Source organism: Triturus cristatus, chromosome 11, assembly GCF_964204655.1.
Source record: "Triturus cristatus chromosome 11, aTriCri1.1, whole genome shotgun sequence".
Lineage (NCBI taxonomy): Eukaryota > Metazoa > Chordata > Amphibia > Caudata > Salamandridae > Triturus > Triturus cristatus.
The window spans coordinates 1,100,245,475-1,100,269,410 of NC_140594.1; the positions used below are offsets into that span (position 1 = coordinate 1,100,245,475).

The 23,936-nt window shown below is 46.2% G+C and overlaps 1 protein-coding gene across 1 annotated transcript in view; it reads right to left on the reverse strand.

Annotated features, from left to right (window-relative positions):
- Positions 1-23,936, reverse strand: part of LOC146786067 (dehydrogenase/reductase SDR family member 4-like) — a 264,337-nt gene that overhangs the window by 217,246 nt on the left and 23,155 nt on the right. Inside the window, exon 2 of the mRNA XM_085635486.1 lies at positions 18,469-18,639. Within this exon, the coding sequence (XP_085491612.1) occupies positions 18,469-18,635 (167 nt within the window). The 5' untranslated portion in view covers positions 18,636-18,639. The remainder of the gene's footprint in view (positions 1-18,468; positions 18,640-23,936) is intronic.

The following is a 23,936-nucleotide window of genomic DNA, read 5'->3' on the forward strand; positions in this document are numbered from 1 at the left end:
TCGAGAGTACCTGGCAAAGTAACACTCCGTCGCAAATGCTACAAATGTTACAGTATCATCACAATAGAATTAGGGATGAACAAGAACACGAGCATAGACGCATGAAGGATACAAAAATAAAAATGCTAGTTTCTCAGACAGTACCAGCAGATGGTCACAAAAAGGGTGTGACACATTCTGGTGATTCTGCAGTTCCTGTAAAAGGAACCTGCAATTACTGTAAACAACTAGGCCATTATGTACATGATTGTCCAGTCCTGAAACGTAATATAGCTACAGGTATTGCAAAAGAGAGACCACGATTAGTTAGACAAGATCAGAATGAACAAGGAGCTATGCAGCATGGACAGTCCATGCCAGTTCAGCAACAGTCCATGCCAGCCTCACAGCAACCCATACAGTTTGTGCCAGCTGCACCACCGTTGCCTGCTACTGCCACACAAACCACAACACGACAAATGTATCAGACTGCACAGTATGAATACCCTGAGTATCAGCGTTACGCATGAACCAGCCTAGAGAGGGAAGTTGACTTACCGCTTATCGAGATTCCTGTAGATCAAGAAGGACCTTATGTACATAGTGAATTATTAGGTCAAAATAGAAAATTCTTACTCGATACAGGGGCAAGTCGAACAACCATAAAACGTAGTGAAGTTCCAGGGGCACCCCTCTCAGGCTCTCAAAATGTTTCCCTTGGTTTTTCGGGAAAACCTATTGTTAATGAAGTATCACAGCCTCTACCACTTACGATAGGACCTTTGACACGAACTACAGATTTATTGCTTACTAAATCATGCCCAGAAAATCTGTTAGGAATTAAGACTCTGAAAGCACTAGGAGCCATAATATGTTGTTCTCCGGAAGGAGTAAGGTTGTTTTTACGTGATTTTAAAGGTCACTATGTGTCTAGAGACATGGATCCCCGACTACAGACTTTACCAGTACATCTATGGGCACAAGGCCCTACTGATGTTGGTTGCATGAACATTACACCATACCGAGTTACACTCAAGGCAGGAGTGGTATTACCACGAATGCGACAATACAAGTTACCGCATGATGCTGTAGTGGCTTTGCTGAAAATCATTGATGAGCTGATTGCCCAGGGAGTAGTTGTAGAAACAGACTCCAATGTATGTAATTCACCGATAATTCCGATTCTTAAACGAACTGATCCTACTGCCCCACCAGTATACCGATTGGTTATTGATTTGCGTGAACTAAACAAGTGTATTGTACCACAATTCCCTGTGGTCCCTGATATATCATCATTGTTGACAGCAATTGATTCCGAAGCAACATTCTTTACTGTAATTGATCTCAAGAATGCCTTTTTCAGCGTCCCAATAGATCCGGAAAGCCAATACTTGTTCGGATTCAGTTTAAATGGGCGCAGCTTTAAATTCTCACGCGCTCCCCAAGGATTCACAGAAAGCCCCAGCATCTACAGCCAAGCATTGAAACGAGAACTTGACAGTATCCACATGCCAGTCAATACTGCACTGCTTCAATATGTCGATGATCTGCTGATCACCGCGAGAAGCGAGTCAGAATGTGAAAAAGCTTCTCTGACAGTTTTACATTTCCTAGCCGACAAGGGGCACAAGGTGTCCCCTTCTAAGCTGCAATTCTGTGTTCAGCGAGTTATTTATCTTGGTCACTCGCTGTCCAAGGAGGGAAGGCAGCTTACACCAGATCGCATCCAGTTAATTGCTAACATGTCAATACCCCGGACACAAAAGGAGGTGCGAGCTTTCATAGGCCTCACTTCATATTGTAGGCAGTGGATCCCTCAGTACGCATTTCTAGCAAAACCACTCATTCAGTTAACCACACAGGAGGCAGCCACATCGACTGTTCTCCCTTGGACTCAGGAACATACACAAGCTTTTGAAAGCCTAAAGGAAGCTTTATGTCAAGCACCTGTTTTAGCAACACCATGTTATAGCAAACATTTTACACTCTTTGTTACAGAACGCGAAGGTACTGCCTTGTCAGTACTCACTCAGGATCAAGCAGGATCACGCAAGCCATGTGCTTATTTTTCCAGTACATTAGATCCCGTAGCTCAGGCTTTGCCTGCATGCCTGAAATCAGTGGCAGCGACAGCTTTAGCAATCAGACAAAGCGATGCCATAGTATTAGGACACCCATTGACAGTACAAGTACCACATGCAGTAGAGGTTCTTGTGAACCGAACACAAACACAACACTTGACCATAGCAAGACTTACCGGTTATGAACTGACATTGTTTCAACCACACATAGAGATCCGACGGTGTAATACATTGAATCCTGCTACACTATTACCTGTAATTGGAACAGACCCACTAGCTCATGATTGTGTTGAAATCATTGAAATAAAGACGAAACCTAGACAAGACTTGACAGACGTTCCATTGTTAGATCCAGACCTGACGTTGTATGTAGACGGATCATGCATGAGAGCAAGTACAGGAGATTTAGTGGCCGCGTATGCAGTCACAACAGACACTGAAGTTATTGAGACACATTGTATAGATACTTTGTCAGCCCAAGCAGCAGAACTTATTGCCCTAACACAAGCCTGTATTCAAGCCACATATAAGAAAGTTAATATATACACTGACTCACGTTATGCATTCGGAGTTGTACACGACTTCGGCGTGCTGTGGCGAGAGAGAGGTTATTTAACCTCCCATGGTGCCCACATTCAGCACGGACCCCTCATTCATGCTTTGTTAGACGCAATACATCTACCCACTGCTATATCGATTATGAAATGTAAAGCACACACGAAGGTTACTGATACCATTTCTCAAGGCAATGATTTAGCTGACAGAACAGCTAAACAGACTGCTCAGAATCGCACATTAGACATGACAAAGCCAATAGTTCAGACACCAACACAGTGTATGACAATTAAGGATCCCGCACTTGACGTAATTGACATACAGACACATGCCACAGCAGAAGAAATAAAGAAGTGGACTGAACTAGGAGGGATCCAGACAGATCAAGGATGGATGACGAAGGAGAACTCTGTATGGTTTCTCCCTGATTCCATGGTTCAAGCCATTATAGCTACAGTTCACAGTCCAGCACATTTAGGAGAGAAGGCTATGCTAGACAGCATTCAGCACATTTGGTTCAACAAACATTTACGAGCAGCAGCTAAACAAAAAGTTCGTACCTGTATGATATGTTGTCAGTTTAATCCAGGAAAGAGTGTTCCCGTAGAGCAGGGTGGATTTCAGCCTCCTGACCATCCTTTTGAAGTCCTCCAGATGGATTATATTCAGATGGAACGTTGTCGAGGATTCAAATATGTTCTCGTAGTTGTCTGCGCTCTCTCCCGTTGGACAGAGGCGTATCCCGTATCAGATTACACTGCCCCAACTACTGCCAAGCAGTTAGTTCGAGAATTCTTCCCACGGTACGGTTTACCACGTGTTGTATATTCAGATAACGGTCAGCCTTTCTCATCCGAATTAATGAAACATGTCTCACTCTTGTTGGGATATCAGTGGAAATTCCACTGTGTCCGACACCCCGAGGCAGCAGGTCTCGTAGAAAGACATAACCAGACACTGAAAATCAGACTGTCCAAAATATGTAGAGAGAAAGGTGTCGACTGGATAGTAGCATTACCAGTTGCACTCTTTTACATGAGAATGGTAGCACACTCTAGAACAGGGCTATCCCCGTATGAGGTGATCTTCGGTAGACCGCCGAATATGTGGGGGACGCCTATACCACGTAAAATAACTGATGTTGACTGTAATATGCTGACAGATTACCTGGCTTCCTTGATGTCTGCACTACAATCTTCTCGTTCACAGGTAGCTGCAGCCTTTCCCGACAACACTGAGGCGAAACCCCATGACGTTGTTCCGGGTAATCTTGTCTTTGTGAGAAATTTCGACAGGAAAAGTCAACAGGAGCCCAGGTGGAAAGCACCCAAGTTGGTCCTGTTGACCACAAGAACAGCCGTGAAGATCGAGGGACGCAAAGGGTGGATTCATTCCAATCACATAAAAAAATTTCATGGACTACCTTCAGATATAGACACTGTGCCCTGCACTCCCTCACAGACTGATTCAAAACTTCCTTTTGTTGAACAGAATGACTCTCAGTGCTATAAATTAAAGCTCAGGCCCAAACAGTCGAGCAATTTGATTGTTTAAGTCCTCTCCAAGGTGAAGCGGTTGAATTGTCTCCGACATGTATCCCTTGGACCTGAGTAGAGAAAATACCCGAGAAATGTTGAAACGACATGCTTATTGTAAATCACTGCGTAGCCACTGTATTGTGACTTTATTAATTTTGTTTTCCTTGAGTTTTTTAATAGTTACTGCAAGTATATTGTTGCATATGTATTATCCTGTTTCTAAACGTGCTTTCAATATAACTGATGAACATTCTTTTAGTGACCTACCGCCACATGAGTTGTCCTATAGACTTGCGCTGCGCAATAACACATTCATTAGTATGTTACATCATTCCCATCAGACTAGTAATGCGACCAATTGTTGGGTGTGTGGCCGACTTCCTCCCTATCAGAATAACAAAGGAGTTCTGCCTTTTTTTCCACATCCATTCACACACAATGGCTCCTGTGGAGCATGGTTTAGTTTATTAAATTCCATAGACCCAGACACAGCAGTTTATCAACAACATTGGATATGGGGAAATCTGAATCTAGTTTTATTCAAAGTCTGTCACCCTAATAAGGAGGGTCACCCCAGTAGAACAGGAACTGATTTAGAAAATGAAGTGTATAAATTAGGTAATTTTACGCCTAATCTTATGATTTTGAATGTCAAATCCGAAGTTGAACTAATTCTGCCCACTATGTCCGTATTTCCAGTTAAGGGTGAATTATGTGTAAGAAAAGTTGGTTCCATACATATGGGCCATAGCCAATGCGTTACTACAATAGAATATAGTGATCAAGGTAAATCTTCATTTAGAGCTTCTCGCCATTCTTACTTCATATGTGGTCAGACGGCATATATGCGTCTGCCTCTAGATTGGGATGGTACCTGTTACATAGCATTCCTTTTGCCACCTGTTTTCCTAGCTCCCCCTGATTATTATCGAAATGTTCATTTAGTACACAATAGAGAGCGAAGAGATCTCCCAGTTGTCGATTATACTGAGACGGCATGGGACAAGTATGTAGATTTCAATAAAGGTATCTTTCCCTATATAGGTACAATATCAAATAGTAAGCTGATACGCAGACTCACCAAGACTCTTGAAGCTGTAGTAAACGAGACTATAGCCGCCCTAGGCAATCTGACAGAGGAACAATCAGTGATGAGAATTGTTGTTCTCCAGAATCGTCTTGTCCTTGACGTCATCCTGGCCGATAGGGGCGGAGCTTGCAGGGTCATCGGATCCAGCTGCTGCATATTCATACCAGAAAATTCGCCATCTGTATATAAAGCTATAACACGCCTTCATAAGATTGTAAGCCAGATACACGAAAATCCAGGCACTTGGACGTGGTCCGGGTGGTTTTGGAGTGTGATATCAGCCTGGGGATGGAGAGTTTTATCCTTCCTAGGTATTGGCCTTCTTATGCTCTTCAGTTGTTGTTTATGCCTGCAAAGTGGACCAGCGATTTGTGGTCTGTGTGCCACATCATGCATTCCATATCACAGGTCTCGTTCAGAATGCCGGAAGGAAGAAGAAATGATGCTCCATGAGCAAATCAATGGAATGATGAAGATTGATGTCTCGTGAAGGGCAAGAAGGGGACAAGGAGGGAATGTGGAAATGTGGATTTTCCTGATCAGTTATGTCCCCTATCTTGGACCCCAACGGTTCTATATGCATGTTACAAGTACATGTATGTTCCCTCCAGTTCCAGTTTCTAAGACGCAAACATATGTGTGTCTACCGTCGACATGTTCTCTGTCAGATCCGCCATCACAGGGCTGGATATTCGATTCCTAAGTATGAAAGGCCACCGACTTTATATGGCTAAGTTACTTCATTTTTACAGTTCAGGCAAGTAGGCCCGATTCTGTCCTCAAGCCTTTCCCTGCTCTCTGTCTCTGACAGCTTCAGCTTGAGCTCGCATCTGTATCCATGAACTTTGTCCTACTCCCTGTGCAGCTAACGGTGCCTGCCTCGGCCAGTTTTCGCCTGTCTGCCAAGAAGTTGTATTTCACTTCCTGAACCCTCGTGGTGACGGAACCTGAAGGCCGCGACTCGAGTCGGCCATTTTGAATGGAATAAAGCCCATTAGAAAACCTCTTATACCACGGATTCTGCCTCTTGTTATTTTGAGCTATTTTACTTTATTTAAGATCCCGTATGAAATTCAGTCCGGTATTTTTATTTACCACAAGCCGCCCAGCAGGAGGTTGAGCCAGCGGTGTGGCAGGCAGGCACAGCCCTATTCACTCCCAGGTGCTATCTCCTCCCTCCACTCTCCTTGCAGATGTCGCCATTCAGCAGAGGGCTGACTCAGCCAACCTCCCGGGGGATCCCCAGCCCCTGTCACTCGCAAGCCAGACAGTCAATCCACAAGCGCGCCCATGCACACAGAAGGGTCAGACAAGAGAACAGCCACTCTCTAAAAAGTACTGTCCTCCAACTCAGGATTTAGAAACAACCTCTCCTACAAGATGTGTTATTAAATGCTGAGCTCAGGGATATCAAATACTCATGCCTTATCTTGTTCCTATGAGAAGATAGGCCGATAGCCATTGGCACCAGCCATCCCCATGTTAGCCTATGGAGCAAGATAACCTTGCAGCAGTGAACACACAAAATGGCCGTTGTTCACTACCAGAACATGTTACCTGCACTAGTACATGCTCTACCTTTTACATACACTGCAACCTGCCCAGGGGGGTACCTTGGGCCTTCCATAGGGATGACTGACGTGTATAAAAAGGGAAGGGTTAGGCCCGGTCAGTGTGGACACTGGCCAGGAGGACATGGCAGTCCGGGGACTGCAGGCAGGCCTGCGGTGGCAGGCCTGAGACACCAATTTAGGGCTACACAGGTGGGTGGCGCAATCAGCGCTGCAGACCCACTAGTAGCATCTGTCATCACCAGCCCTGGCACACACAGTGCACTTTGCTAGGGACTTCATGGTGATACAGATATGCCAATCAGGTATATCCAATCAATATGATATTTTACACAGGGAGCACTTACACTCTGGCACTGATTAGCAGTGGCAGAGTGTCCAAAGCATCTAAACCAGCAAAAATGAAATCCAGCATAGCATCAAAAATGCAGGTAGCAGAGGCAAAAGATAGGGGAAAAACCCACGCCAAGGATGTCAGGTCTAACACGTGTCCCCTCCAGCTGAAAGTGGGGAGAACTACCCACCCTCTTGGGAGTTCTCATCACTAAGGCGGAAAAACCTGGACAGACCATCAGCATTGGCGTGTTCTGTTCCGGGACGGTGTTCCACCGTAAAGTCCATTCCCTGTAGGGAGATAGACCACCTCAACAGTTTTGGATTCTCACCCCTCATCTGCATTAACCATCTGAGGGGCCTGTGGTCGGTCTGAACACGGAAGTGAGTCCCAAACAGGTAGGGCCTCAGCTTCTTCAGGACCCAGACCACAGCAAATGCTTCCCTTTCAATAGCGCTCCACCTCTGTTCCCTGGGAAGTAGCCTTCTACTAATGAAAGCTACGGGTTGGTCCCCGCCCTCGTCGTCCATCTGTGAGAGTACTGCTCCCACGCCTTGCTCTGAAGGGTCTGTCTGCACTACGAACTCACTCGAAAAGTCAGGCGCCTTAAGCACCGGTGCTGTGCACATTGCAGTTTTCAGGGCATCGAAAGCAGTTTGACAGGCCTCGTCCAATTCACTTTCCTGGGCTGATTTCTAGAGGTTAGTTCTGTCAAGGGGGCAACAATGGTGCCGTATCCCTTGATGAACCGTCTGTAATACCCGGTGAGTCCTAGAAAGGCTCTCACCTCTGTCTGCGTCTTGGGGGGTTCCCAAGCCAGAATGGTATCAATCTTCGCCTGTAGGGGCGCCACCTGGCCGCTCCCCACCTGGTGTCCCAAATACACCACCGATCCCTGCCCTATCTGGCACTTACTGGCCTTGATAGTGAGGCCTGCCTTCTGCAGTGCCCTCAACACTTCACAGAGGTGTTGCAAGTGTTCCTCCCAAGTGGAGCTGAACACAGCAATGTCATCCAAGTACGCGGCGCTGAATTGCTCCAGCCCGGTCAGTACCCGGTTGACCAGTCTCTGGAAGGTGGCAGGGGCATTTTTCAATCCAAAGGGTATGACGCGAAAATGGAAGTGCCCCTCTGGTGTTGAAAATGCCGACCTCTCCTTAGCCCCCTCAGTTAAGGCAATCTGCCAGTACCCCGAAGTCAAATCAAAGGTGCTGAGATACCTGGCAGCTCCCAACCGATCCACGAGCTCATCAGCTCTGGGGATGGGGTGCGCGTCAGTCTTGGTGACCGCATTGAGCCCACGGTAGTCCACGCAAAACCGAAGTTCTGTCAGGCCACCGGGTGTAGCAGATTTCTTGGGAACGAGGACCACTGGGCTAGCCCAGGGACTGCTAGAGGGCTCAATTACCCCTAACGCCAACATCTTGGAAACTTCTTCCTTGATGCTGGCCCTGACCTTGTCAGCTACTCTGTAAAACTTCTGTTTCACCGGTAGACTATCTCCAGTGTCCACATCATGGACGCACCAATTGGTGACACCTGGGGTCAGGGAGAACAGGGAGGCAAACTGACCCAACACCTGGCGACAGTCCCTCTGCTGTTCTGGGGTCAGGGTGGGCGAGAGGACCACACCATCCACTGACCCGTCTTGCTCCTTGGTTGCTAGGAGGTCAGGGAGAGGATCACTATCCTCCTCCCCACCGTCATCTGTAGCCATGAGCATCGTCACTTCAGACCTCTCAAAGTGGGGTTTGAGGCGGTTCACATGCAAGACTCAAAGGGGCTGCCTAGGAGTCTTCATGTTGATCAGGTAGGTCACCTCACTCTTGCGCTCTACCACCTCATATGGCCCGGTCCACTTGTCACGGAGCGCACAAGGCTCCACCGGCGCCATTACCCACACTTTCTGCCCAGGATGAAATTCAACCAGAGTGGTATTCTGGTCGTACCATCTTTTCATCTCCTCCTGGCTGGCTTCTAGGTTCTCCTGAGCGAGCTTCCTGAAGCGCTGCGTCTGGGTGCGGATGGCCAGCACATAGCTGAACACATCCTGGGGGGTTTTCCCACGGGACTTTTCCCACCCCTCCTTCACCAGTGTGAGAGGTCCTCTAACAGGGTGGCCATACAGCATTTCAAAGGGGCTGAACCCTAAGGACTTCTGAGGCACCTCCCTGTAGGCAAACAACAGGCATGGTAACAAGACGTCCCACTTCCGTCTCATGGGCTCCGCTAGGCCCATAATCATACCTTTCAGGGTGCGGTTGAACCTTTCAACCAACCCGTTTCCTTGAGGGTGGTAAGGAGTGGTGAACTTATACGTTACCCCACACTCCTCCCACAGTGAATTCATGTACCTAGAGATGAAGTTGGTACCTCGGTCGGAGACCACCTCTCTGGGGAACCCCACACGGGAAAAGATCCCCATCAATGCACGGCCCACCACGGGGGCGGTGATTGTCCTGAGAGGGACGGCTTCCGGGTACCGAGTGGCGTGATCCACCAAGACCAGGATAAACCTGTTGCCTAAGGCGGTCTTGGGATCCAGGGGCCCTACGATATCAATGCCCACCCGCTCGAAAGGGGTGCTCACTACAGGAAACGGCTGGAGGGGCGCCACGCACTTCCCTCCGCTCTTACCACTGGCTTGACATGTTTGGCAAGACTTACAAAAGGTACCAACGTGCTTCTTCATCAGGGGACAGTAGAAGTGGGTGACAAGCCTGTGATAGGTCTTGTCTTGCCCCAGATGTCCTGCGAGAGGCACGTCGTGAGCCAGACCCAGTAAGAAGTTCCTGAAGCGCTCGGGTACCACCAGCACACGGGCTGCACCGGGCTCAGCGAACTTAGGCTCACTATAAAGTGAGTCATCCTCCCAGTAAATCAAATGTTCCTTGGACCCTAGGCCTGCTGCCTGGTCTGCAGCCTGCTGCCGCACACCGACGAGAGAAGGGCACTCCTTCTGAGCCTGGCAGAATTCCTCCCTGGAGGGACCACCCTCTTGCTGCCAATGGGTCAGCTCAGGCAATTCTCCCAGTTCGGCCACCTGCTCCCCTGTAGGTTCCAGGGCATCCCCCTCAGGTTCTGCTTCCTCCTGGACCGTGGGAACAGTGGGGGCCGGTTTCCCGCGCCCTCTGCCCCTTCCTCTCCTGGCAGGTTCCTGGGCCATTGTTCCAGGCTCCAGTTCTACTAATCCACCCTTACTGGCTGTCATGGCACGTGTGGATACACAGATCCACGCTGGCAGTCCTAACATTTCCAAGTGTGTTCGATGCTCTACGTCCTTCCATGGAGAACTCTCCAGGTCGTTACCCAACAGACAATCTACCGGCAAGGCATCACTGACACAGACTTCTAAGGTACCAGAGACTCCCCCCCATGTAAAGGGAACACGCGCCATCTTGCAGAGGCGCACTGAAGTGTCAGCGGCCACTACTGGGCGGAGCACATTGGGAATGACTTGCTCTTCAGACACCCACTGACACCTGACAGATGTCACACTCGCCCCGGTGTCTCTCAGAGCCTCTATCTCCCTCCCATTGATGGTCACCTTTTGCCCGTATTTCTTAGTGTTTGCGGGTATCAAGGTATCCTGGACCATCTCTTGGTCTCCTAACGAGACAAGGGTCATCACAGCTAATCCCTCTTCCCCACTGGAAATCAAATCCCCTCCCAAAGCTACACTAGCTAACCCTGGGACTGGAGCAGCAGCTGGTGCTGGGGTTTCTTGGGACATTTAGGGGCGATGTGCCCCACTTCCCTACAAGCATAGCAAGTAGGCGGTGGTCTGTTGCCCTTAGGGGGCCAAGACCGCATAGGCTTGGGGGCTTGGGACTCCTTCTCCTGGGAACTGTTTTGGGGCCCTTTAGAGAACTCCTTACTGTTACCCTTGTCCTCCCCACCTTTCTGCTGGGGACCCTGTCCACCCTTGGCTGGCATACTTACCACCCCTTTGTTGACCCTGGTGCTAGTCCAGCGGTCTGCCTCCTTAGCAAGCTCACTGGGATCAGTTAACTTGCTGTCTAAAAGATGCTGGCACAGCTCTGGAACACATAGACTACTCAAGTGCTCCCAACTAATCAAGTGACACAACCCCACATAATCAGTAACTTTGCTGCCCTTTATCCAACCTTCCAGTGCACGCGTGTACATACTCACACACTCCACCCACGTACTTGAATCAAGCTTCTTGAAGTTCCTAAACTTCTGGCGGTACTGTTCTGGTGTAAGCCCATACCTGAGGCATAAGGCCTCCTTCATAGTGGGGTAGGTTAGGGTACCTGCTGCTTCTAAGGGTGCTAAGACATCCCTCCCAGAGGCCTCAAAATGCTTCCACAAACCCGCTCCCCAACTCTTTTCAGGCACTTCATTCATCTTCAAGGCAAGCTCATAGGATCTAAACCATGCATAGATATCCTCACCCCTCTGATAATTCTGCACCAAATCTTTCGGTATGTATACTTTACCCGCCTGTACTGGTTGTGCGCTGCCACCATTCGGACTGGACTCCACCTGTTTAGCTTTAATGTCCAGCTCCCTCATGCTCAACTCATGAGCCAACTGGAGTTTTCTCTCTTCCAAAGCGAGAGCATTCCTCCTCTCCTCCGACTCTTTCTCACTGTCAAGGCGCAGTTTCCTTTCTTCCGCTTGAGCTTTGAGCTTAAAAAGTTCAATCTCATGGGCCCTAATCCTCTGATTTTCCTCCAGCTCCTCTGGAGAAAGGCTCCTACCGGAATGGGTGCTGCCAGCCCTCGACGCTGGCCTATTCACTGGCAGATCATCGGATCCGAATCCGTGCTCCGGTGTGCCATCCCCTCCAGTAGCTTCCTCTGTTGCGCCATTCTTGGCCTCCCACCAGGCCCTTAGAGCTTTCTGTAGCTCCCTCTTTATCTAGGTTCCGCAGTTGAAATCAAGCATCACAGGTTTACACAATATTCGCTTTCTTGGTTGGTCGGGATCGTAAGACGATAGTCTCTAGTCTCTTGTGTGATTCGATACTCACTGAGACTGAATCAGTTTGTAGGCTCTTGTTGTTTAGGCAGCTACGTTGCTCCGGCGGTGTCGCGGCACTCGTTGTAAAAGCGCTCCTCGGGCTGTTCGGTGCAAGGTTTCCACAACTACCTCGACGAGCCCCCAGTGACGATGTCGACGTCACCGGAGTCAGCCACTCACAGTGCGGCTTCTTAGAGCAGGGAAGTACGACTCTTGATCGGCTTCAGGCCTCCGGGTCGCGGCAAGGCACGTGCCGATGAGCACGTCGGTCTTCTTGATGCGGCAACCGGTGTCAGGCCTGGGTCAGCGCGGCACTCTCCAGCAAGATAGAGAGCAGCCAGCCCACTTCACAGGCAGATGTTGAGAAGCTTTGTAGAACAGTCCACGGTCCCTGCGGCACACAGCAGTGCAGGGGGGACACAGCAGAGTCTTGAGTTTTTGGCAACCTTTCTATCCCTGGGTTGCGAAACAGGAGGCCAGCTCTTCTCAGGCCCTTGGAGATTCAGTTTAAGACACAGCGCACAGCAAAGTCTTGTTTAGTCAAGTGGGTAGGGTCAGCACACAGCAAGACCCCTTCTCCTCCTCAGCTTCAGTCGTCCAGCAGAACAGGTCAGCCCTTAGAGCACACAGCACGGCAATCTTCCTTTAGTTCTTCAGCCGTCTGTCTTTCAGCAGAGGTTCCTCTTGATGGTAGAATCTAAAAATCTGTTGTCAGGGGTCTTGTACTTATACCCCTAAAAGTCTTTGAAGTCTTTGTGCAAGTGGGTCCTGAGCCCGGTCTGATCCAGTTCTGGGTGTTGCTGGAGCACTTTGTTTTCCTGGCTCCTGCTTTCTTTTCAGAGTGAGGGGCAGAGTCGTCAGCCCCCCAGCAGGAGGTGGAGCCAGCGGTGTGGCAGGCAGGCACAGCCCTATTCACTCCCAGGTGCTATCTCCTCCCTCCACTCTCCTTGCAAATGTCGCCATTCAGCAGAGGGCTGACTCAGCCAACCTCCCGGGGGATCCCCAGCCCCTGTCACTCGCAAGCCAGACAGTCAATCCAAAAGCGCGCCCATGCACACAGAAGGGTCACACAAGAGAACAGCCACTCTCTAAAAAGTACTGTCCTCCAACTCAGGATTTAGAAACAACCTCTCCTACAAGATGTGTTATTAAATGCTGAGCTCAGGGATATCAAATACTCATGCCTTATCTTGTTCCTATGAGAAGATAGGCCGATAGCCATTGGCACCGGCCATCCCCATGTTAGCCTATGGAGCAAGATAACCTTGCAGCAGTGAACACACAAAATGGCCGTTGTTCACTACCAGAACATGTTACCTGCACTAGTACATGCTCTACCTTTTACATACACTGCACCCTGCCCAGGGGGGTACCTTGGGCCTTCCATAGGGATGACTGACGTGTATAAAAAGGGAAGGGTTAGGCCCGGTCAGTGTGGACACTGGCCAGGAGGACATGGCAGTCCGGGGACTGCAGGCAGGCCTGCGGTGGCAGGCCTGAGACACCAATTTAGGGCTACACAGGTGGGTGGCGCAATCAGCGCTGCAGACCCACTAGTAGCATCTGTCATCACCAGCCCTGGCACACACAGTGCACTTTACTAGGGACTTCATGGTGATACAGATATGCCAATCAGGTATATCCAATCAATATGATATTTTACACAGGGAGCACTTACACTCTGGCACTGATTAGCAGTGGCAGAGTGTCCAAAGCATCTAAACCAGCAAAAACGAAATCCAGCGTAGCATCAAAAATCCAGGTAGCAGAGGCAAAAGATAGGGGAAAAACCCACGCCAAGGATGTCAGGTCTAACAAGACCTCTGAGACTTACTGGCATAAAGGTAGGCAGAGGGCTTTAAATGATCATGTAAATGATGCAATATGGTTACTACAGTCATATACAAAGTTGTATGTCAGCAAAATTGAATGTAGTTAGGGGTTTAGACTAATTGATTAGGGATGCGTAATGACCAATATGCGAAGTGCTTTTCACATACCACTTTCTGTCGCCATTTTGGCAGTTAGCAGTCTACTCATTCAGCAGCAGAGGAGGGGACTTTGGCTGAGCTTTGACTGGGCTTTTAATACTCCGGGGTATTTTTTACCAGTTGTCCAGGGTTTTTAATATTTTGAGTGCTATTTTGTTCTAGTGATTAGAGGGCTTTTGTTGTTGCCTTAGTCACCTTTCCCTTTTGGGCTTTTGGGTATGAGTTCGATCTGCTGCCATTGTTGTCCCACTGTCTGCCTCCATTTTGGCAGTTAGCGGTCTAGTCATTTGGCAGCAGAGATGGAGACCTTTACTGGACTAATGCTCATAAGGAAACCTGCAGTGTGGACGTTAGCACTGAGAGCACCACTGGCATGCCACAGGTGCGCCAAAGGAAAGTCCGGCTGCGCCTGTCGGCATCCATTCTGCACCAATGTCAGTCACGCTGCCAGTTTTGCCCCAGGACCACATAGCCCTATCATTTACTCAACAGATTAAATAAAGGCTTTAGGTAAGAAACCATGTTGCAGTAATCCTGCAAAATGATGGGATCATTATCCTGTGCCATCTGTTGACAAGCTATCACTATCACCCAGGATGATGAATTTATCACGAGAAAGAAGAGCCCAGGTTTTAATATGGACACTCATAAAAAAGAAAGCAATAATATCAAATTACAGGGGGACTGATAAATGTTAGATCACTCCCTAAACACGCTTTGGACATTTACATTATACTGATAGATAAAAAGATACACATTATTTTTCTCACAGAAACTTGGTTAAATGAGTGTTCCAACTCAGACATATCACTGGCAATTCCTCCGGGCAATACCATACACCAGGGGGACAGGAAGAAAAGTTGTATTGCGAGACCTAGCTTTTGTTTTTCGCAATACCTTTCAGTGCTCTATGTTCCATATTGGTAAGTTGGAAGGGGCAGAGAGTCTGCATTTCTCTTTGTTCTCAGCAGGACTCCTTTGCTGGCATTTTATTCTATCATCTAGCTCTCATTTTCAACCACCTAACTGATCTCAATCTTACTCCACTGGTTACCAGCACTATGCATCAGGCTGGCCATATTCTGAGCATAGTCTTCACAGATGGCTTGTCCCCAGAAACCCAGATATGGTCACAGTATAAGTTTATTTTTTTAAACACTTACATCAGAAACTCTAAGAACCGGCATTAGGTATCAGTGATACATGGGTAGCACTGATACTATGCATCAGCGATGGGGCAAATTCCAGGGCTATGCCTTTGTTCAGCGATTTTCTAGTTCTCTCTCTTTGATATTAGGAGAAGTAAATAATGAGTTAAACAGGTGTAATCATTGGCTCACTGAATGAATGAATGAATGAATATAAATTTTATAAAGCGCAAACTTAGCCCAAGGGCGTCAAGGCGCTCACTGAGGTCATTGATGAGCTAATACCTCCTATTATTAATAATCAGAAGAGCTGTAATCTTCGTCTTGGTTTTTTCCCTCATTGCACAAGAATGTCTTAGCTGTAGGAAATTAAAGCGGGCCTGGAGGGCCACGAACAATCAAGCAAATAGAGCCTTATATAAATCCGCCTTAAAAAATACTGTAAAGCTATCGTAGAAGCAAAGAGGCTGTTCTGTGTTGGAAAGACTGAAAGGCACAGAAGGATTCCAGTGTAATGTTTCAAATCTTAAAAGATGTTCTGCAGCCCACAGGCTGTTCTCCCAATCTCGATTCATCACAGTGATAGGCTGGCTGATTTATGTGAGCATAAGATTATGACTATCTGCTCTGGTTTCACTCCTTCTGTTAAACAAATGGTAATGACTGGCATGATTCTATCAAACTGCCCTTTAGCAGCCTATATCACAGAGTTTAATACCAACACCTTGAAGCAGTTTAAAGAGGCCATTATGTCATTTAAATCTGGATAGCCTTTATATCCCCAACCCCGCAGATGTTAAAGAAGAGTATTCTGATTCTAAATCCCTTTCTATATGCCTTACTTAATCAATCACTCCTCTTGGCACTTGTGCCAGATAATTGGAGGTTGGCCGTGGTTAAGCATTTGCTTAAAAAACCCAATGCTGACTCAAAGTTCCCGTCAAACTAAATTGGTCTTGACACGATTTGTCATGATATTCTCCTTCAAAGTGTGGCAGAGATGGGGATTCTTTGTCGTGTTTTGGCCTGGCTTCAATCTTTCTTTAGAAAACCATAAGCAATTTATGACATTTGTGCCTTTTAGATCAAAGGAGAAATTGCTTAAATATAGTGTGCCCCAGGGCTCGTCATTTAGCTCAACTTTATTCTTTATATGTCTCCACCTTATTACTCTTAAAAAGATTAGGTAGCTCCACCATGTCTTACACAGATGATACGCAACTGTTTCTTACCCTTGACAAGAATTCCACCAGCTCTGAAAGTTTAAAAAACTTCCTTTGGGAAGCCATTACATGGATGAAGGGAACATTTCTAAATTGTAGTACCGAAAAAACAGAAATGTTACCTTTTGGGAAGAAGAGGCAGTTCTCTATCTCAAATTGGTGGTCAGACAATCAAGAATCCCCCCCCGCCAATTAGGTTGGTAAAGAACTTCAGAGTCAAGTTCTAAATTGATTTATCTTTTAATACCAATGTAAAAACTATGTCAGGGAAATGTTTTTCTGTGATGAAGTCTAAAAAAGTTTGTTGACTTTGACTTGGAGAGGTGTGGCTCACTAGTTAGAGGCGGCAGACCCGTAAGCAGAGAATCGGCCAGGGACCAGGGTTCAATTCCCGACGCGGCAGGGTTGTGGACCAGGGTCAAAACGGACTCGATAATTCTCGCCTCGGTACCTACTCTAACCAGGAACACACTCGGCAACTCTGGGCATTAAGCTTGCCTCATCTCTACAACGGCCCCCACAGACGCCGGGGATGCCTGGTTTCACCTTGGAGATACCCAGTAAGGGACCATCTCACAGGGATAGCCAGGATGGGTTCCCCAGCGGTCTACAGTGCCGGGACGCCCCGTTGCTGGGGCAGCTGTGCGCTTTACAAGTCTACAACATTTATTTTATTTATTTTCCACCGTTTTCAGCAAGGAAGCCAGTGGTTCATACCTGATCACCACAAGTTTTGACTATTTCAACAGTCGCATCTTGAGTCTGCCCAATCTGGTCTTGAAGCTACAGGTGGTACAAATGCTGCATCAAGGCTGGTACTTCAACTGCCTAATCAAGGCTCCATCACAGAGACTTTGCAGGAGTTCCATTGGTTACTAGTTGATAAATGGATTATTTTTGAAGTTTTAACTATTGTGCAAAGGGCTATTATTAAACTGGTCCCAAATTCCTCCCTGATCTTATTGTTCCCTGCCTGCCACCGAGAACATTGAGATCTGCCTGTAATAATTTTCTAACTATTCCGAAGTTCAGGTTACAAACTAGGATGAGCAGATGTATATCTGTTCTCAGGGCAAAGCCATGCAACAATCTTTCTCTTTCTCTAAAGAAAGCTCCCAACCTCACTACTTTCAGAGAGATTCTAAAAACATGGCTGTTCACTCAATCTTAAGTGTTTATGTTCTGGAGGGACAGGTTTCTTTCTTTTATTTCAGTGTTGTTAGCGCCTAGATGCCTCTCGAGGCGGTTGTTGCACTTTACAAATGCCAAGCTCATTGCTTTATTTATTAATTCGTACACGCCTATATCAATGTATTCAGTTAGTTGTTTATTAATAATTTTAACAATGCTTTTTTTATTATAGAAAAACAATATGGTTTCAAAGTTTGGATGGGGCTCCACTGCATCACTTGCAGATGAAAGAGATTTTTCGATTGGAACAGAATTCAGTGGGAGAGGTGAGAGACACCTTTCAGATTTTTACTTCTTTCAAGTGAGATGAAATATCCGTTTGAGGCTTAGGAAATCTACTGGTAGTGACCCAAATAATTTCAAGGTTGACAACACTTCACCCATTGTATTCATTGTTATGCTATCTGGCCAATGGGAAAATGAGGAGCTAGTTGGTGAGTGAAAATCTGGTAGGTTTAGGAGTAGCTAGGGTCAACCTTAGATGTGACTGTCCTCCTGCCCCAACAGCCTTTCAGAGCTTACAGATGTGAAACTATTTCTCCTTGTGTGCTCTTCGTCTCCACTTCCTCATCCATGAATATTTTCTAAACTGTCTCAGTGCAGTGCTCCTTAACCTAAAGTGCATTGAATGTAGCAGCAGAGATAATAAACTATCTTTCCCCTGAAGAAGGCACTCGGGGCAAGAAACTAGCGATGACTGGTTGCATGACGAATCAACATCTACCAGCAAACAGAGAGGTTAAAATTGTGGAATCCAACAATGTAAAAGTGAACTTACCCATCAGTGGAAGCAGTCATAACAGCCACCTTGCCAGCATGGACAGAGTTCCAATCTACATCACTGCTGTACAACTTCTGTGTGCAACTACGGATCATTGGTGCTGGCTCTTGAATCCCATGAGATTTGGTCAAAGAGCTGAACATTCTTCTCAAGACAGTCAACATCTTACTGTAGAATGAAAATATAAAATGTGACCAAGTGTCTGTGTAGCTATATTTTATAGTTTGTAGTATGCAATATCTCATGCATTATATAAAGCCTGCAATGGGTAATATAATTGTTTTGATTATCATACATAAACATATTGGAAATGTTCATTAGACAAAAAAGATGAAAAGTGTGTAACTCTCTTTTTGCTGTTTTAAGCTCCTCATAAGCTTACTTGGTGCCTTTCTTACAATAAACATGTGCTCACTTAATCTCCCTTTGTGGAACAGGACAGTTGGACAGAATTATTCTGTGAAATTAGTAAAGTGTCTAAAAAACCAAATCATTTATTCTCATGCATTAATGCCAGTGCTTTATAATGTGCATGTCAATGATCATGTATGCCTTAAAGCAGTGGTTCTCAACCTATGATCAGCAGCCCCCCTAGGACTTTACCACACCTATTCAGGGAAACGGGACTGCTGTGAAAATGCACATAAAGAACTAGCCTTTGAAGCAGGACAAGTACAGCAAACACAATATAGCATGGATGATAGGTGGCCTCAATTGAAGTGTCACCAAAATGACAGCATGCTTTAGAAGCAAAAAAGACAAACAGCCTAATTATGAGTTTGGAAGTCCATCAGACCACCAAACACACGGTGGAGGTCTGGTGGCAGTCGAGTTCTGCCGCACCAGGGTTCCGACCGCAGTATTACGAGTATGGCAGTCGGACCTCCATGGGACCGCCGCAGCAGCCAGGGATCCGCGATCCCTGGTGCTGGTGTGGCAGTCTTGAGGCGGCAATGTGCTTGGTGGTGCTGTTGCAGGACTGCAAGCATATTACCAGTTTCCTCACTGTGACCCTAACCAGGGCGGTGAGATCGAATTTGAAAGGGTGTCGGTGAGGAATCAAAGAGAAAGGCCCCTTCTTTCCTCAGGCCCATGGGATGCATGCAGGGGGGCACATGGTATGCTCCCTGTCTGCACGCACCCTCTTTCTTGCTGGGAATGGTCCATGCCATGCAGGAACAGGCCTTGATTTTCACATTGCAGTGCCTTTTGTCAAAGGCATTGTCCTGGGAATGCCAAAGAAACACTGGCCAGACTATGAGGAAACTCCATACCACATGGCAAAACTTATAAATCAGTCCAAAGTGTTTTGCCATCATTTGGCATATCGCTTCATCTTTTAGAATTAAAAAGCACACTTAAAAAAGCTCCAACCTTCTCAAGCTCCAGCCTTCTCATTAAAATAAAAATTTCAGTTTTTCCAAATATCTTTGTGATTGGAATAAAATATGTCTTCATTTGTGCATTTGTTTGCTCTGTACATGTTTTTGTATTTTTGTGCATTGTTTTGAAATTTAAATCGTAGAAGTTGCTTACGCCGGTGTCGCTGGATTCCAGGAATTACTCAGTGGGAGGTCCCTGGATTCCAGGAATTATTCAGTGGGGGTCCTCGAATTCCATTAGTAATTCAGTGGGATTACACAGACATCAAAGAGTTAAGAACTACTTCCTTAACATATAATGGGATGTCACATCATGACCTAATTTCAATATTGGTTTTGTATTAACCTGAGGTGCACATTAGTTCTTTTATGCCTGCAAAGTTTCTTGTAGTCTAAAGCCCAGAAGCCATTTTATTTATTTTGAGGATTGCTACCACAAATTGTGATTTGAGCGCTTTTTTGTATTATAGCATCTAATCTTAAATGAGTTTTCACATTCTTTCCTGGAAGAAGATCCTTCCCTCTGCTCCTAACTTAGATGTGCGCAAAACTAACAGTTTCAATTACCTGGTCATGTTTCTATTGACTTGTATTAAGTTAAAAACAGTTTAAAACTGTAAATAAAACATGTAGGAGCCTATTTACGACAATGTCACAAAGTGCAGCACAGCAGAGCAAGTCACCGTGCTGCTGTGTGTGACAGGAAAAGGGCAGGAATGCACCGTATTTAACACAGGTGCCTGCGTTTCATGCAGGATTGCTTTTGTGCAGGAAGGGACACCTCTTTCTATTTGTACTGCAGAATGTAGCTCATATAGAAAGAGGAAGTAATGTGGAGAAATAAAGATATTTATCCTTGTTATGCCTCTCCTGGGAAGGCGTATCTTTTTGGTGCATTCCATGATCTATCAATTCTTGTAAATCTGGAAATATGTCCAATACCATGGGAGTTGCGTAGGAACACCCATGCAACACCCATGGATCGCTTCACTTTGCAGAGTAAGGCAACGCAGACATTTGTGCCTGGCGGAGTGGTCTTCATCCGCAAAATAGATGCGGTGCCTAGCAGTCACCCTCCTCCAGATTACGATGTGGTCTCCGCCAGCCTTTCCGCGGCGGGTATACTGCCATTGAAAGGCTGATGGGGATTGGCATTGGGGGCCCATTGTGGGCCCCCAATGTGTTGGGGGGGTGTAGGTGCACTGGGGGGGTCTCCCGACATTTCACTGCACCAAGTGGCGGGCATTGGGTGATGCCTGCCACGTAGTGCAGTGAAATGCGTGACATCCATTTTTTAACATCGGGGTGGTGCTGCTGTCAGCAGCACCCGCCGCAATGTTAAAGGTGGTGGGTGCGACCGCCGCGGTGGCAGTCGCATCCTAATTCGGTGTGCAGAACCGCCGTAGGCATTGCGGATGGTCCCAGTCACCACCATGGTCTATCCGCCATCATAATCTGCCCCTTAGTTCTAGGATGTGAGGAAATTAGCCAATGCGTAAAGCAGACATACTCAGTATATTACAATACCTTGAGACATATCTTATAGCATCAGTGGCCAAGTCTCATACAGGACCACCCTTGAATGAGATGCACAAACATTTGCATGACATGTGGTAGATGTACCTGTCTCTGGAGATGAGAGCCCATTATACATCAGTGTAACAGGCTCATGATTAATTCTATGACAGTGATGCATAAATGAAATAAGTACTCCAGGTTGGCCACCCCACAAGATAATACAACACACACAACAAACACTGAAATTACTTGGTAGCATTTCCATGTATTTATGAATTCCTTAAAATGCTCCTTAGAATGGTTTAATAGAAGGAGATATTACATAAGGTGCTTTGGACATGTTCTTGATATTAAGTTGTTCAACTATTGTGTTTTTGCCTATTTTTTAAAAATTTTGATTACATACAATATTAAAGTAGTTTATTGTTATCAATAACAATATTGTTACCGCCTCAACTGCTGGGGATCCTAGATCCTCCGCGGTGGCGGAGCGGTCTGAGGCCCGATATGCTTGGTGGTGCCACTGACAAGCGTATTACGAGTTTCGTCACTTTGACCTGAACCACGGCGATGAGCCCTCAGTTGAAAGGGTGGCATGAGGAAACTATGGGGGTCCTACAGGGCCCCCTGGTGCCTCAAGGCCTGGGGATGCATACAGGGGGGCACATGGTGTACCCCCCTGTGTGCATGCACCCCCAGTTCCTGCACTGCATGGACTTAGCAGTCTATGCCATGCAGGAACTTGCTTTGGCGCTCCCATTGCAGTGCCTTGGAAAGGCATCTCTGTGGGAACACCAAAGGACTGCCCGCTAGACCACGAGGAAACTCGTAATCTGGTGGGCACCCAGTGGTCTTGTTTGGCAGTGTGGGAGCGGGGCGGCAGCATGGCAGCCCGCTCCCACACCGCCAAACTCATATTCAGGCCCAAATAAAGATACACTGTGAAAAATGCTGGGATTAAAGGACGGGCATACTAATACAAACATACACCCACAAAAGAGTAGGATCATTGTTATTCACAAACTACACTTCTACTGCTCAAAAAGTCACCAAATAGTAGTACATTTCAAACCCACCTGTGGAGTATGTCTAGACCACACATAACCCCTCATAGGTACTCTCCAGCACACTGCCACGGAAAATAATAGACACAGGATTTTAATTTACTTCCCATTGTGGATAATGTTAAAACAATTGCATTATCTGATTTTCAACGTATGGGTGTTAAAATAATTGCATTATCTGACCTTCAAATTATGGGTGTGTGTATATGTATGTACCAAAGGTTAAAGTAATGTGAAAGTCAGGTATAAAAAAAAAGACCTTAACGTCTGTAAAAAAAAAAATCACTGAAAAAACAAATGTTATACTATAGTTAGATGACAATGTCAGTCATAACATAATGTGTTAAACCAGAAAAAACACTGAAATTCACCAGATATATTTCAGCAAGCTAACCATAACCTGTGCGACCACCTTGCATTGCTTAACATCTCACATATTACATCATTGGTAACATCACTGATGACATTTCAAATGACATCATTAATGACATCACTAATGACATCTTCCAATAAATGTGACAGTTACTATATGCTTATCACACTAGAATGCATTCAGCAAGGTATATCTCTACTAATTTTCTTTAGCCTCTATACTGCTAATGGCTGTAAGGTTTTGCACCATGCTTGACCTTATAATAGTTCTTGAGTGTCTAAATGGAGAGAGCTCTCAATTCTCGGTTGTGCACTGAGCGTAGACCATGCATAGGCCTGAATTGCCGACCCGTGTCTCGACAGCTCAGCTACACATAAAAGGATTGCTACAGGGTGAAGGATGTGTATAGAAGATGAGTGGCCTCTTAAGGTGGTTTGAGTGGCTGGAGGGAGTGGGGTCTGCATCAGAAGTTGTCATATGAGTGAGGACCATGCACGTCTGGTGCTCTAATGTACAAAAATCTATGCATTTTATATAACTGATCTATATATTTCCTTTATTTAAAGCACTGCATGCCTACTTTTCAGGTCACCTGGAGTACTTATTTCATTTATGCATCACTGTCATAGTATTAATCATGAGCCTCGTTACACTGATGTATAATGGGCTCTCATCTCCGGAGACAGATACATATACCACATGTCATGCAAATGTTTGTGCATCTCATTCAAGGGTGGTCCTGTATGAGACTTGGCCACTGATGCTATAAGATATGTCTCAAGGTCTGCTCCCTATTGTGCATTCCTGTGCACCCTTTTGCTTGAGGCTAGAGAAGTGCTAAGTAAATGCATACGCACTGTTAATTGGTAGGCTTATTCAATTAAAGCAGCTGGGCTAGTAGTGAAATGCGGGTAAGGCTGCCAGATCCTGTATTTTAATACTTCTTACAAGGAATATAGAGTCTGATCGAATACAGTTACATTCTTTTTTACGATATCCGTCTTAAATGCATACCTCTTATTTTGTGTTTTGAATTCTCACAAGTAACATTTAGATGTTTCTAACAATATGCAATATTTGGTGGTCCAGTCTTTTTTTACAGTATCATTTAAAATCTGCCAAGTACTG